General features: G+C 43.2%; 2 protein-coding genes across 2 annotated transcripts in view; one reads left to right on the top strand and one right to left on the bottom strand.

Moving 5' to 3' along the window:
- Positions 1–3,310, top strand: part of LOC134022779 (uncharacterized) — an 8,653-nt gene extending 5,343 nt beyond the window's left edge. The window contains exon 6 of the mRNA XM_062464528.1: positions 3,171–3,310. Within this exon, the coding sequence (XP_062320512.1) occupies positions 3,171–3,310 (140 nt within the window). The remainder of the gene's footprint in view (positions 1–3,170) is intronic.
- Positions 3,311–6,717: 3,407 nt separating this feature from the next.
- valopa (vertebrate ancient long opsin a) lies at positions 6,718–15,531 on the bottom strand. Its single transcript, XM_062463881.1, has 5 exons — positions 14,682–15,531; positions 12,236–12,446; positions 10,866–10,983; positions 10,499–10,732; positions 6,718–7,141 (listed from the first exon to the last, which is right to left on the bottom strand). Exons 1-5 carry the CDS (start codon positions 15,043–15,045, stop codon positions 6,905–6,907), a joined length of 1,164 nt encoding a protein of 387 aa, XP_062319865.1. The 5' UTR covers positions 15,046–15,531; the 3' UTR covers positions 6,718–6,904.
- Positions 15,532–15,758: the final 227 nt, after the last annotated feature.

Below are 15,758 nucleotides of genomic sequence, written 5' to 3'. Positions count from 1 at the left end.
GACTTATTATTAAGAACCTAATTTAGAAGGCATTTAAGGTAATAATTTATTCTTGCCAAAATTCATCAATGACATTTGGGTTCATATTTAGATCTCTGTATTAGCCAAAAGTGCTGATGACGAATCAGGTTGGAGAAAACCAACCTAGAATAGTTTCATCAGGACTCCCAATTCCACTCTGGCCTTTTGCCAGGATGAAATATTAAACCTGAAGGCTTGACAAAATGATGGCATCTGATCAATTAATGATGGACTTCCAAGTGCAAGGGAAATAGAACTCTTATACGTCCTCTTTCATCTTGCTAAAAGAGAGTGATGTTGTGGAATATTTATAATCTAGCAATTAGACTGGCCCTGTAAAGAGTATCAGGTCTGACAAATTGCTCGTCAGCTGAAAGAGACAGTTCCATTCATAGTGAGCACTGTATACACTTGGGTCTCCTCCATCTCTGACTCAACAGAGATATGTAATTGGTCGACAGGGTTTTCCCATGTCACTTTTCTATCTGTTTTACACTCCCTTCCTAATTTACAGCCCAATAATAACACACATTGCCAGCCACCGTACAATTTATTGGATTTTGTCACAACAGTATCTTCCAGCTGAACAAAATGTGCCGATGCACCGTTGTGACCCGAAGCCCATCAATCTTACATCAGTACAAGTCAGATATCAGTTGCCCCCTGTGTTTTCCTCTTTGAGGTGTTCTAACTGCATACGTCTTCCCAGAGGATACTGATTATAGATGTAATCTGCTATATTGGAGGGATGGTAGTCAGTACTAACAGGTGTGTTATCCAGCCCGTCAATCTCTGGGCTGTGGAAATGAGGGTCACATGTGGGCTCCAGGCTTCCCTCGCTACACTGTGGGACTGCTAGGGTATAGATATGAAACCAAAAGACAGTCTTCACTTACCTCCCCTTGTAATACCGTGAGATGTGACTCACTGGTTCGTGAAGCCAGAAAAATTCAGATGGGAATCCAACCATATTGACGGTGTATCACATTTGTTTGTTTTTTTTGGCATGGAAACGGTTGAAGAAGTCCTTACCCACCCAGGATCAATGTCTAAATAGTTTTCCTCACGCTGACAGGGTTCACTCAAGTGATGTTATATTGTGTGTTAATAAATTGTTCTCGCTTCAGTACATGAAGCCATGACAACAGATTTCAATTCAATACTTGGCATAATTGCATACAATTTATACCTCCAGGTAGCTCGTAAGGAAGCCTGATTCTTTGTGATGTGTATTTCGATGGTGAGTCAGACCCCAGGACCATGACATCATCATGTGGAGGAGCGTTGATAACCACCCTACTTGCTCCAGACATCAAGATCCATTACATTTCAAGAAATAATGTAGTATAGTGAATGGCATCAGATGTGCATCCCTTCATATATAATCATTTTAATTCCTTTGTTAAATTGAAGTATGTTTTTGGCTGATGAGAATACTAGTACTGGCGTTCCTTGACACAATAAATCATATGAGTTAGAGAGGGTGTTTATGTCAAAGTTTGAGTGAATTGCTCAGTGTCCAACTGTTAATTTGATTACCTTCAGCTGCTCATGGTCCTGTAATAATGTCCAAAAAGTGCATGCTTCAAATGAGAAAGTAAAGCATGGACAACGAATCGCTTCTTGTCTTTGTACCACAATCAAACACTCACACACAAATGCTCAAACAAATGCAGACACGCTCAGACAGACGCACACACACACACACACACACACTCATCCATGTCAAATAAGAAAAGATACCCATTCCAATCGTAGATAATCATAAGTCGCGTGATTGTCGTTGTAATGAACAAGGGTTTGAGTCAGAGCTTCCTTCCCCATGCTCTGTCCTCACTGCAGCAGTTACACTGCTCGTGCTTCCCTCCGCACAAGCCTCTCTGCGGCGGCCTGCATCCAGGCTCGTTTGGTTGGCAGTGAACGATCTGTTTCGCTAAGCTCAGCAGTGGCACACATTACCGAGAGGGGCATCAGCGTGGCGCTCTACCTCTGCTAGGCATTTGTGCCCTTGGCAGGAGCCCTTTTTTTTGTTGACACGCATCACAGCCAAATGACTTCTGACGAATTAAGCTGTGATCAAATGAATAAATAAATCAAAGTGAGAAGCCTCATTTGGCAACGTAAAGAGCCACCACAGGGGGAAATGAGTCAGAAAGTATCGGTGGCCCGTTTTTCTAAACAATGTATTTTGTCAGACTGGTGAGGGTGCAGGTCTGAGCACAGTTCTAGGCTGCTCTATGTCTCCGTACCGGGTCCCTGACTTCCCCTATCACACAAACGCAGGTATTGCTCAACTAGAGTTCAGCTTTTCTCTTGACAGCGTAATAACAGCGGATTCCTTCACACACTGTACTGAGCTGTAATTAGGGAGTCAGATGGCTGAGTGGTTAGGGAATCGGGCTAGTAATCAGAAGGTTGCTAGTTCAATTCCCGGCTATGCCAACCAAATGATGTTGTGTCCTTGGGCAAGGCACTTCACCCAACTTGCCTCGGGGGGAATGTCCCTGTACTTACTGTAAGTCGCTGAAAATGACAGCCTCCCACGATTTCCGCTCGCATTAGCTGTTGTCACTTCGCTTCCATCCACGGAGCCGGGAGCTGAGCTTTGGCAGGGGTAGTACGCTATCATTCTCAAAGCTGGTGACTTGTGTGACTGTGCTGCCGCTGAGTCCAGGGACCTCAGAGTTTAGCTCTGACGGGCACGGATGCTGTGGAATCGTGACCACCTCTGGGATCTGAATGTCCCTCAGGGATAAGTGGATGAAAGCAGCAGGATACCTGTTAACAAGACCTGGTTAGGCACTTGTGTGTCTGATTGCCGTGGGTAAGACAATTCACACCCCGGAATTTCACAGTATTTTTAATTAGTAATGCTCCAGGACTGATTTCAACCAAATATGACCAGGGTAGAATATACAGAACAGTACATATTGTATACTGTCAATAATATATGTTTGTCTGTTGTGGGGTTGATGGAAAACACCATGGAGTATATCTAGTGTTGTGGTGTCCTGCTGCAGTAGGTTGACTGAAGTGTGTATGTGCGCATGTACAGAATGTCAGTAAGCATCAGGACTGTGTGGATGACAAGAAGCCATGCATTCAGTATTCTCTTGTGCAGACTCAACATGTTCTTTGTGTGTTCTGAGGACATGACAGATGCCCGTGTCCACGCCAGCATTTGGCTGGTCCATCTGAGCCCGCTGGCTCGCCTGCCCTCACCATTACAGCTCTCCAACACAACAAGCCAGCCGTGGTGATGGACTGCACCTGTCAGCCCTATGACTAAATGAGAGTTTGAGATCCACATGTGATTTATGAGAAAGTCAATAAAAAAACCCTGGATGAATTATTAAAGAAGGGAGAAGAAAAGGTGTCCATTTTGCTGAATCACAGCAACAGAAACAAACAGTACAGTAGACTAGTTAACGGCCGTGTTGCTGTACCTGCCCCAGCCCCTGTATGTCTGTCCATGTCACAGTGAGGGAAGGGGTTTTGTCTGTATTTGCATGTGGTGTCTGGGAGTGAGTCTGTCAGTTCACAAGCATTAAAGGAATCTGCTCTCCTCAGAACTTTCTGTTTTGATGTTTATTGATCTAAAACCTGTCATATCTAGCAGCTGTGGATGCATGGGCTATTGGTCATGTTCTGCTGCAGTACAATACAGTATGCCCTCTCCATGTGTTTTGACTTGAATTAAATTGATACTTTCTCTAACCTTTTGTGAGTTCTTTTTTCACTAAATATCTGTTTGATTAATGGCGGTCCCAGAAAACACACTGCACTAAGCAGGGCAGCTTGCGTTGTGGCTTCACCCTCTGTTTGTAAAGGTGAGAGTGAAGGCAGAGATGGATGGGATTTCGTGGTGAACTGAAAACTTGAAATCGAATGTGACATGTTGCCTGTGTCATTCCCATCCCGCTCTGGTCCAAGAACACACACAGGAGAGAGGTGAGAGCCAAGGGTAAGGGTGCAAGACATGAACTGTGGGTGTGTGTGTGTGTTCTTTCACTGATTTATCCAGGTCTGGTCAGACCCAAGTGTCCCTGCTGGATACAAAGCACTTTCATTTACTGGAATTTGACCACAATTTTGAGTTAAAGCGCAAATGCAATGTGGCATATGGGACACGTCTGTAATATCATCATAAGGAGGAATGTAATGGAGCCTTGGCTGTAGCAGGTTCCAGCTGGATACAGAGGGAATAGCTAATACACCTGGAACCATATCAGAGATGTGTTGTGAAATATGCTTTGTGTCTTCCCAAACAGGTAGTTGTATTGATCTCTTAACAGGTGCAAACATCGATTGGTCTGGTAGAAGAGACATTCTGACAAAGGGAAATACGCTGAGAGAATTTAGATGGAATACCTCTGTGTTAAAACAGTGTTGTTAGGCAGCATATGTGGTGAACACAGTAGCTGTCCCAATTAGTTTTAGATTGAATTTTCTAGGATAATACGAGGATAGTCAAAATGTCATGCAGCATGTCATGATAAGGGTTGAAGTGAGTAGGTCTGCCACCCCTCCACCCCCCCTCCCGCCCCCTCCACACACACACACACACCCCTTGCCCTTTAACACAACCAAGCAAAACTTGATTCAGGTATCCAGTCAACACAAAAAAAATGCTTTTCAAAAATATACTTTAATACAGATAATATTTTTATACTGGCGTGCATCTATTGTATTACGTTTGAATTCTGGTAAATTAAAACTTGAGACAAATAAATCTTTACTCTGAATACATACAGCAGAACTCTCAACATGCAGTGGAAAGTACAATACAACATACACAAGATTCAGGGACAAATGAGAGCATGGGAAGACCACTTATCTGTACACCTTGAAACTATTTCCTGAACTTTATCAGCATGCACTGCAACCTGTAATCCCTAGCCCAGATATTTCCAAAGCAGTTCTGTTGATTTATTTCTTGTCTGTGACTTTCAAGGCAAAAGTTACCTCTTTCAAAACCACTGTATAACTCACCAAAAGTTGAGTAGTGCCATATTGCTGTGTGTTTGTATGCATGTTTGTCTATCCTGGGGGAGATAAGAGGTAAAGTCAGTTTGACATGGAAAGAGAGAGAGCGTGTGTGTGTGTCTATCTGTATGTGCTAAGCTGTATCTGGAGTGGGTTTGGCTGAGATCCTGAGTAAACAAAAAGTATGCTAAATGGACACATTTATATACATTTGTATGTGTTCATGGACGCTTGTGTCATGCAATATAATTGAGTTGTCTGCTGTAAATAATTAGCATCATTGCTAAACCTGTATAATGACAGTACAGCAATAAGAACAAAAAACACTGTTCTGTGTACAGACATATTTGAAGAGAATCACAGAAATTCAAATACACCTCAAAACTTGTTGCTACATCTACAGTAACTAGCTCCAGAAGTCAACACAGTGTCACAGTATATTGTCCTAATATTGCTGTGCAGCCCATGCTTAGTGATCATCATTGCTTTTTGTACATGGCTGGTTACCTACGCTAATATTGAGCTACAGTTGGCTAAATGTACACACTTGAAACCATTCACAGTGCCCATACAGTATGCAGTATCTCTATACAGACAATATACACAGTGTGTGTGGATGTGTTTGCATATGCAGTCCCGGTCCTTCCTATAGGCGACATAGGCAGCCGCCTAGGGCGGAATGAAGAGGGGGGCGGCAATTTCCCAAGTGCATCTATTTAAATGAACCCTCCCGCTGTCCTTGAGTTTCAAACGCACTACCAGCAGAGGGCGCCAACCGCGGCATGTCATATGTCTGTGTTGTGGTTGACCATTGGGGGGAGGGGGGGGGGGGGGGTACGTAAACTTTGCCTAGGGCGCCAAATGTGCTAGGACCGGCACTGTGCATATGTGTGTGGATGTGTGTGTGTGTGGATGTGCTTTTGTTTGAATGTATCTTTCTTTGTGTGTGGGACACACATCCTTGTTGGCTCTTCATGAATATCCTCCTCCCTGTAAGTCTGGGCTGGGGCAGCTAGGGGGATCACCCAGTCCCATACACTGACTTTGTTAGGGGGGATGAAAGCTTTGACCATATCTCGTCTGCTCGAGAAGGACTAAGTCCATCTAGATTCAGGAAGCCCCCCCCCCCCTGCAGTGGAGGTGAATGTATGCACTATACCATAGTAAGATAGTGAAACTGCATAGAAATACAATGCCATTCTAAGCAGTCCTCTATCGTGGGGCTTCAAAGAGAGGACAAGCCAGAGATGAAAGCAAGGTGAATATGAATGGTTTTAAAAGACCAGACAGGTAGACCTTCGCCTACTGAGTTTGGGTTGTGTGTGTGTTTGAATTGAGAAGCCCAGCCCCAACACATGCTTTCTCTGAAAGCTCGTTTGATGTCGATGGCTCGGGAGACAGTTTGATCATGAATCCCAAAAAGCCAACATTTGATTTCTAATGTGTAAAATTGCTTTCAGTCTGTGAGTTATGCTCTGCTTTTGACTTTTTTCTTTACATTTTACATTTAGTCATTTAGCAGACGCTCTTATCCAGAGCGACTTACAGTAAGTACAGGGACATTCCCCCGAGGCAAGTAGGGTGAAGTGCCTTGCCCAAGGACACAACGTCAGTTGGCATGACCGGGAATCGAACTGGCAACCTTCGGATTACTAGCCCGATTCCCTCACCGCTCAGCCATCTGACTCCCACAGATGGCTGAGCTCTTTCATGCAGTGATAGAAGTGTAGAGGATATGGGGCTGTTGGTGGGGATCAAGCATGTGGAAATGTCATTAGGGCTGAACGTGGTGGGGGTGAGGACACTGCTGAGTCTTACAGCGTCTGCCTGGGAGTTAGCTGGAGTAAGTAGGAGAGCGAGGAGTGTTTGCTTTCTGAGGATGGAGTTTCCTGACTGTCTACATGGGGCACACTTTGTTTTCTGGGATGGGAAGCTGGGCAGTGGAGCTACACTCGCTGGGCTGTTCATCTGACTTGGTGGCCGCTGTGCCATCCATTGGGATGCGGGCTGCGATAGCCGACATCTCGCCCGTCTGGCTTTCTGCGGTTATACCCGGTCGCTCAGAGGTCTGGCCGAGGTTGCCTTCCGGTATGGTCCCCTTGCCGGTGAAGAGCTTAATCAGGCACTTCCTGAACTGAGCAAAAGTCAAAGGGCATTAGAACAGTCAAAGAGAAAATTAAGTTGAGGTTACTTTAGGACTAACTTATTTCTCTTATCTCTCCTTTGGACACAAGAGGAAATGTGTTATGTTAAGTTCAACTTGCCTCCCTTTTACTCGACTTTCTATCCTACAAATGTACGGTCTGACACAATCATGGAACTATTGGATTAGTAGCAGATGGCTTAGCTGAAATGATGACCAATCTGCTCAGCCTCAGATTGAGTACAGACCAATAAGGACAAACACATGCCTCAATGGTGGCACACATGTCTAGCATTAGTAGGTGTTACAGCGTGGGCAACGCAGTCACATCGATGCTCTGTTCATTGCTCTTCTCAGAAAGGGAGCAGATAGTTTCACTGTGACGTCACTAAAAAGCCCTAAATCGTTATCTTTTCATTTAACTAGCTAAGTGATTGACATCTCTGGAATGTGTTTTTTTTTACAAAAAAAAGCGAACTCAATGACTGCCTGCAGCAGAAAGCTTTTTGACCCAAATTAAACACTGGGATAAGAAACTGCACGAAATGCTGTTGAAACAAAACATGCTTAACTCTGGTTTAGCCCATTTAGCTCTGACAAACGTTCTGTGAAAGTTTATTCTAGGTAGTCAGCTGAATTTCACCTTTTTGACACACGTCAATGACAAGCTATTTACCTACCAATAAAGTTTAAAAGGGATTCCATGTTTATGCTCCAGTAACAACAAGACGACTCATTTAGTGAGCTTATGTTGGAATACCAAATGGCCTCTCTGTGTGCTTGGGTGTGACTTATGAATGTTCTTGAGTCAGATCATTTTCACTCAGCATGTACAACAAAGCACAAAGTTAGAAATATTTTTCCCCTAGGAGAATATAAATGGTTGTATGCCAGGAGTTTATCTTCCAAATCCTCTACAGGTGATGCACCATCAACAGATTCCCTTACAAACCAGGGACATATTACACTATTTCGGAATGTGCATGCAAATGTTGTATTAAACAACCCTATGTGGTTCCCAACGTGACATGATGTGCTGGTGTTTCTTCTTCTGTTTAATCACAAATGGCCATGGACAACAGGCAAGCTATTGAATGAGTGTAGTACCCAGAGGTGTACTGTGTCCTCTGCTGCATCTCCTCTGCAGTATTCCACTGTTCAGCAGCTCCTGCCTGCTGTCTATGTGGAGAGTAAGTTTTCAAGGGATTGGCTGTACAGATTCCCTTTCTCTCTAATAGCCCACACAATGACACTCCTGGGCCTTCCTGCAGCATTCAGTACACCTCTGGAGAGGGAGAGAGGGAGTGGGGGGCAGAATAAGACCAAAACACATCTCAGAGCAAGACGAAAAGAGAGGGGGAAGCACATGCTCCTTGTGAAGTGGTAGCCTTCATGTCATTCACAGATATCAATCACATCGGGGCTTAGATACAGAAAAGCCCGATCAATCATTTCACCCCTTGTAAGTTATTCCCATTATGCTGATGGAGTTCAACATGGAGGCCAAACATTTGAGGCCTGCCATTGTTTTTTACATCACTTTTCCTCTGGCAAGATTTCATTTGTTTAATAATTCATCAAAATATGCTACACAATCGGAATCTTTAGTTTGGACCCGGCACACATGGTGACAGAGGACCTGACCTTGTGCAGATCACAGGCAGTCTCTTTAGAAGAAATCTGATTCCAAACACCATCAAAGCGGCATCATATAATGTCCCTACCTCTTACCAATACTTTCTGACCTTGCTATCCAACTAACTTTAGGACACTCTAGGACACTCGCATGTTAGCAGAAGTCACACATCGTGGAAACAAAAAACGAGCTCTGTTTCATCGTGTTATGTAACTCAGCCAGAGTCAGCACCAGCGCTGGAGGTCAGTTGACTTTTTGAACTAGTTTAGCTCTTCAGATAAAAAGGATCAATCTGTTGAAGCTCGAGAACTGTCCGGCAGTCTAACTGTTACTATTTACATCTGATTCTCATCGCTTAAAAAATACAGTGACCTATATACACAGCTGCTGAGATGGCAAAGTGGGGCACCAACACGGACATGCAGACAGCATTCGGGTTCTCATCAGGGGGGTATCTAACTCTCCCAGCCTACATACAGTACAGGACTGTCAAGTCCCTATCGCTGCCAGGGATAGGCTTCAACATCAATGAAGCCCACCACGGATGAATCTGGACGGCATCTCCAAAGAAATAGCTTTGAACCTATCACACTGCTTCTGCACTGGCTCAAATCTCTGTAGATACCAGTCTTGACAGTTTGACATCTCTCTCTCTTCCTCTCTCTTTCTCTTTCACCATCTCTCATCGTTCATTCTGAATGATTGTTGTGACTTTGTTTATGAAAAAAAGTTAGCGCTGTTGCTGTTAGTTTGCACAACTATGCCATTATACACAAGTTCTGCCATTTGAGATTGTATTTTTTAGTCACCCATACAGTGTTTATCCCACCTTTCCATTAGATCCCTGGTACCCAAAAGAGTGAATCATTTTTTCATTCATTTCACACCTCACAATGAAGGATCATAATGGTCAGATCATCTTTGTGATTCCCCTTCTGCTGTCACTGTACCCTTGAGTCTGACGCTCAGGTACCAATTGAGCTAATCCAGTTTTTTATATCTTTATATTGGTCTCATAGGTGAACTCTCTGATCATAAAATAAAAGCATCCCCTGCTTCTGGATTCTCCATGTAAACCATCTAGAGAGCAATTTAATTTTAAAAATACATTTTTTGTCACACATAATTAGCTCCTTGCTTTGTGCTCCATAGATGGGCTATGACCACAATCCCTGGTGTGAAAAGATCTATATCTCAGTTAGCCATGCAGCAGGAGAAAACAGACTAAAAGCTCTGTAGAACTACCATCCAAACCTTATTATAATTGCTAAGCAAACCAATACAGGCCTGTAGAAGAGCTGATGTATTTTTAAAGCGGCAGGCCTGGACAATTGTACATTCTGGATTTCAGGTTTCATTTATTCATACATCATGTATTATTAAGAGACAAGCTAACCCCCCCCCCCCCCCCCGAAAACAACTAGAAAAAAAAGGTTCCTCTCAAGCTTTTATCTCGGAGCTTACAACTTCTGCATGGCTCACTGCTCAGTGTCTTTTTCACCAACAAGCCGTCCGGCACTCAGGATGCAGATAGAGAATTTAGAAACAACTTATTCCCTGTTTACATAGAACCGCTATCTGTTGCCTACACACCGGTAATGGTACTTCGTGCTATGGCTATTCCATGAGAGCATACCGGTACTATGCTCCAAAGTGTATTGTTTATCAACACCACACACTGCAATTTGTGTTTCACTCGCACTGTTCTTTACCTGTTTGTTCATGAAGACATAGATGACTGGGTTGTAGCAGGCGGCAGTTTTGGAGAAAAAAGCCGGGATGGCTGCCATGCGGGGGTCGATGTAGATGTGGGGACATGCGGTGACCACAATAGAGAAGGCGGCATACGGTGTCCAGCCCACCATGAAGGCCACGATCATCACCACCACCATTCTTGTCACCTGACGCTCCGGCTTCCTGACATTACCCAGCCTGCCATGGGACACCTGGTGGTTGACACCAAACGCTCACATGAGGATGTCTTACAGTACATCATCATTTGTTGACAATAAACTGATATCAAAGTATAGGATCCGGTCGGATCTTCCCTTGTTCGTTTCCAGTTGCAGTATTACTGACCTTCCTCAGCTTCCCCAGCAGCTTCCCGTAACAGTAGATAATCACCCCCAGTGGCAGTATGAAGCACGTGAAAAAGAAGGTGATGATGTAGAGGCGGTCTGAAAGTTTGGTGGAGTACCTTTGGAAACAAGTACGGTACACGTGACACATCTGCCATTGTGTCACAACAGACTGCGTGTTTTACAGGAGGGAAATGGGTTTGTATTTGTTTCAAAGCGTGGATGTCAGAGTTTCTTAAAAGTCATTCGGAGTCAGTCAAAGTGCCTTATCTGGCCAGAGAGATAAGTATGTTTGGTGCCTCATTGGAGCTGAAATTAAACAGGGAATTACAGTGCAGTCGAAATTCTATGTAACACAATTAAGGGTCCTGAGGCATGTAGATTAGGTATAATTGTGTCATTTCCAGGAGAAAACTGCCAAGTCGCTATCAAGTGCAGCAAGCTGTGGAGTAACTACTCAAGACGGCTTTCAGGCTTGGTGTTGGAAGATGTGTGTTGGCCTTAGAAGAGAGTTGAGGGCCACCCAACTGAAACCATCCCCTAGCCATCTATCGATTAACATTTTCCATTTAATGAAGGCCTTATCAGCCTGACACAGCCAATAAGCCAGGATCCAAAGGGATTTGAAAGGAAGTCAATTGCAAAGCAGGTCTTCGGTTTGAATCTCACATTACCGCAGGCTTATAACTTTTATATTGGCTGTGTCTAGGTCAACGCTTTTTACATATAATAGCTCAGAACACTCACAACATGAGACTGTGTGTTTCACCTCTAACATCCCGCTCCCTATGGACTGTCTGTTTTCATGCAGCTCATATGGAAGGGACGAGCATAAAACCAAAGTTTTAAATGTATTATGTTCATGTGTGTGGCGAGGCCTGCAGACGACACACCTGTGTTGCCTTCACGCCTGCTGGGAAGTCAGACTTTGCCAAATGTTTTCTGACAGAACCCAAGCTGTGCCCTGAAAAGGGTGGGCCACGGCATTCATAAACTGTATATATCATTGACCGTTGCCCTTAATTGCATTGTCTGAACCATTCACTCTCCCTTCCTTCATCTATGAGTTTCCTCTAATGGCCATGGGTGAGCACTCAGAACCCCTGCCTGCATGGTTTTGATCAAGTGAGGTAGATATCACTACCAAGGATTCCTGGAGGAGACTACCCATGAATCCAATGGCAGAGATTGAGTTTCTTAGACATTTCCTATTAACTACATAGCCTGTAATATATATGCAGTGCAAACACAAGAGGACAATGTGGAGCATCATGTGTGTCTTTGGCAATCTTCTTTTGAACTACACAATTCAGTGTATGAGGTGTCTATGCATGTGGCTCTGCTCCAGGGCACCAGGGAGTTGGCTCTCACCAGTTAGGCTCGCAGGTGGTTCCGATCTTGCTGACAGTGTAGCTGCTCCAGCCCAGGACCGGGGGAATCGTCCAGATGAAGGAAAAGGTCCAGACAAACAGCAGGCCCAGCACTGCATGCTTCCCCCTCAGTCGTATGTTCCCGAGGGGACGACAGATCACGAAGAAGCGCTCAAAGGCCAAGACAGACAGGGACCACATAGCAACAATCCCTGAAGAGAACACACACATACGATGTTCTGAAGGGACCAGGATCCACAACATGACTATTGACAAACTACATGTAATCCTTGATACAATGGGACAACGGAGAAATAGATGACACAAAGCATTTTCCAAAGATGGATTAAGGAAGACCGTTGGGAGAGAAGTAAATTCCAATATAGCTTGAATGGTCTGTTTTCTCAATGTGAACCTTATGGACTAATTTTTTGCATATTTATCTTTCATTTGACGTAAATATTGAGGTACTGATCAATTTCCCCAATGGTTCCTGGACACATGATGCAGTAAAGCATCCTAATGGACTAATACAGCAGCTTTAATTACCGTAATAACTCACTCTCACAGTTCATTATTGCTGTCTCCTAGCTAGAGCTACTCTCACCTCCCTTTTAAGTGTACATATCCACACCGTACCAACTGAAGAAGTTCTTAACTAGAGTTTAACAACTAACAGTCCAACATTCAAAGAAACTAACCCAAAAAAGCTTTTTTGCTTCCTTCATCAGCACAGATACACAGACATTACAGTTTGTGTTCATGGTGAACACAGTTCACAGTCAGTTAATTAAGTTTTTAGCCTGACAGTGCTGTCAGCTGGAGCTCCTGTCCAGAAGGAACAGCTCCTTGCTTCCTCCTCATGTTCCACTTGTGGGATGCACACATTGCACAGACATTCAGGGGCAACTAGGTCAAGTCAGCTGCTGAAAACTCCTCACCACTTAAGAACATGATCACCTATTTCTTACTTTCACAATCTAAACAGTAAACATACTTTCTCAGACTTTTCTCAGCAAATAATGAATACTACATATACATTCAGTTGTATTTAAAAGTACAGTAAACCATATGCAGCTTTGAGCAAAACAAAATCTAGTTACACATGGATCCTTCTGCTTCACTCCCAGCAAGTGCAAAACAAATTATGATCAAAATCTTAGCTTCCTATTTCAAGAGTCCCTATGAAAATCACCACAGAGACTGGAATGCCGCCACCTCAGCACAATGGTTTCTGTAAGATGTCAGTGAAGAGTTGGACCATTCATCAGTATCTAGGGGTCACTTCTACACACTAATGCAGACCACATTGTCCCATCTCTCAACTCTGTTGAGGCCCAGTATTTAAAAAGATTGCTTAACATATTCCACAAAATATGACACTGGCCATGTGTCTACTGCGGGTTGTTGGAAGATCAAGAATAACTGCTAGAATCTCCCATGGGCTCTTTGGTTGCCATATCACTATAAACTGGTAAAGGCAATTTTATCTAAAGCAGAGGGACAACTTCTCTCAAATATACACTTAAAATTCACATATATAACTACCACAAAACAATTGATTTCACCATATCTACTAACAAATAAATCACCAAAGATCTTTGTCCAACATGGGAATTCCACCTGACTGCATGCTTTGACAAAGTACCAGAAATGGTTCACTGAATTAGGTGGAATGTTATTAGTGGTCACGGTGCTTGGCAATGATTTAACCTTGTCTGATGGGGCAGACTGAGATTACAAAACAGCTAATACTCTCTAAGATGAAAAACGGTACTATTACCACATGGATAGGGTCTCAGAAAAAACAATATCCCACACTGCTCAATGGCCTTTGAAATGTTCCTATACAATATGTACCTGGAGGCTCCTGGTGAAAACTACACCTTATGAGTTTGATTTAAAAAAGGAGCAGATTTTATAACTGCATTATTTGCAGTTATAAAGTTTTTGAGTCATTGAAGTCCATGATTATTTACTTAGCATTTAACGTCAACATTTACAATTCAAACCCCGTTTCAGGCTGCTTAGTGGATGTTTATCTGGCATCAATGTAGACTATTGGCTTTAAAATGCTTGGTTTCTAGTAGTATTATTATTTCTATATAAGGGTCAAGTTACCCATCACCTACTGTATACTGCAATAGCCTACAAGCTTGACTGGCACTGTCTAGTTGAATACCACCGCCGTAGAACTAAATGGTAACTCATAGGCATAAATTGATTTAGTGTGAGAATACATTTAACCTACTTGAGTAGCGCATTTTTCAATCCATTGAAAATTAGGACCTTTGATCGCTTTAAGTTTGTAACATATTCCACTATTAAAATATCCGACACTGACACCTGCAGCAAATTTTGAGTTACGCACCCATGCAATTATAGTAGGCTATCACTCAACAGTTAGAAAGTCCCATGTTTCACATCTAAAAGTCCTACTGACTTACCAAAATAGGTGACAGCAAATCCTTCCAACACGCAAGCCCATTTTCCAAGGAAGAAGTAACCCTTTGCATTTGTCAAAAAGCTAATCAGCCCACCAGAGAGGGACACAAGGAAATCTGCGATAGATAAATTAACTATGATGTAGTTCAAGGGTTGTCTTAGCTGTTTGAACTTAAAAGTCACGAACATTACAGTGAAGTTCTCGCACAGTGAAAGGAAGGACACAAAAAACATCAAGACGGCCAAAAATGTGAAATTCCATGGCGCTATATTACTCAGTGGACCAGTAAACGGGTCTTCTGGTTTCAAGATCTCTGTTGCCTCAGTATATGAAACACCGTTTACTGAGATTCTTAATGTATCCATTGTCCATGTCCAAATTACTTTGTGGTGACGTAAAATAACTAAAATCCTGTTGGAAGTAAGAAACCTGTAAGATTTTGGTCCATATCTTTCATTTCTGAACTTCACTGGGAGTCACTCCCTGTGACCCCTTTCATTCGTAGACAGACATAACACTGTTCAGGATTCTGCATCAACATCCATTCACTGCTCTTACAAGTTAAAATAACTTTCTTGATATCCAGTGTGCTCGATGAAAGAGCATGTTTGACCAAAGCGTCGAATCCAGTACATTTCTCTCTGCTCAAAGAGTCAATCTACATCTCGACGAAAAGCCACAGCAAAGCCACAAGACCAAAAGCACTGCGCAACATACACCAATTATTTGTGAGTGAGTGTGTGCGGGCAGAATCGATGTCTTGAAAACCCATACCAGCAAGTGAATGAGTGACTGTTGAGGAGCAGCATTTTGTAGCTCTTATATAGCCCGTAGTCGACTCGCAGCAGTTCGAGCAGAATTCCTGCCCTCAAGGAAACGCGAGGCGCAGTCCTCCAATTGTCTGTTTGTCAGACGTGCGCGGACGCAGAGGGACAGCTTGGTCTCCATGTGTCCATGCTCTAAGAGAAAGGCGCAAATGCTCTGACAGTAATTCACCCTAAATTTATGACCAAAATATATTTTTCTGTCAATGATTGATTCATTCCGTGTTTGGATTTACCCCTATGGCTTCATATTG

This window comes from Osmerus eperlanus, chromosome 6, assembly GCF_963692335.1.
Source record: "Osmerus eperlanus chromosome 6, fOsmEpe2.1, whole genome shotgun sequence".
In the NCBI taxonomy this organism is placed as follows: Eukaryota; Metazoa; Chordata; class Actinopteri; order Osmeriformes; family Osmeridae; genus Osmerus; species Osmerus eperlanus.
Note: the sequence above shows the minus strand (reverse complement) of the source record. Positions and strands in the feature narration are given on the sequence as shown.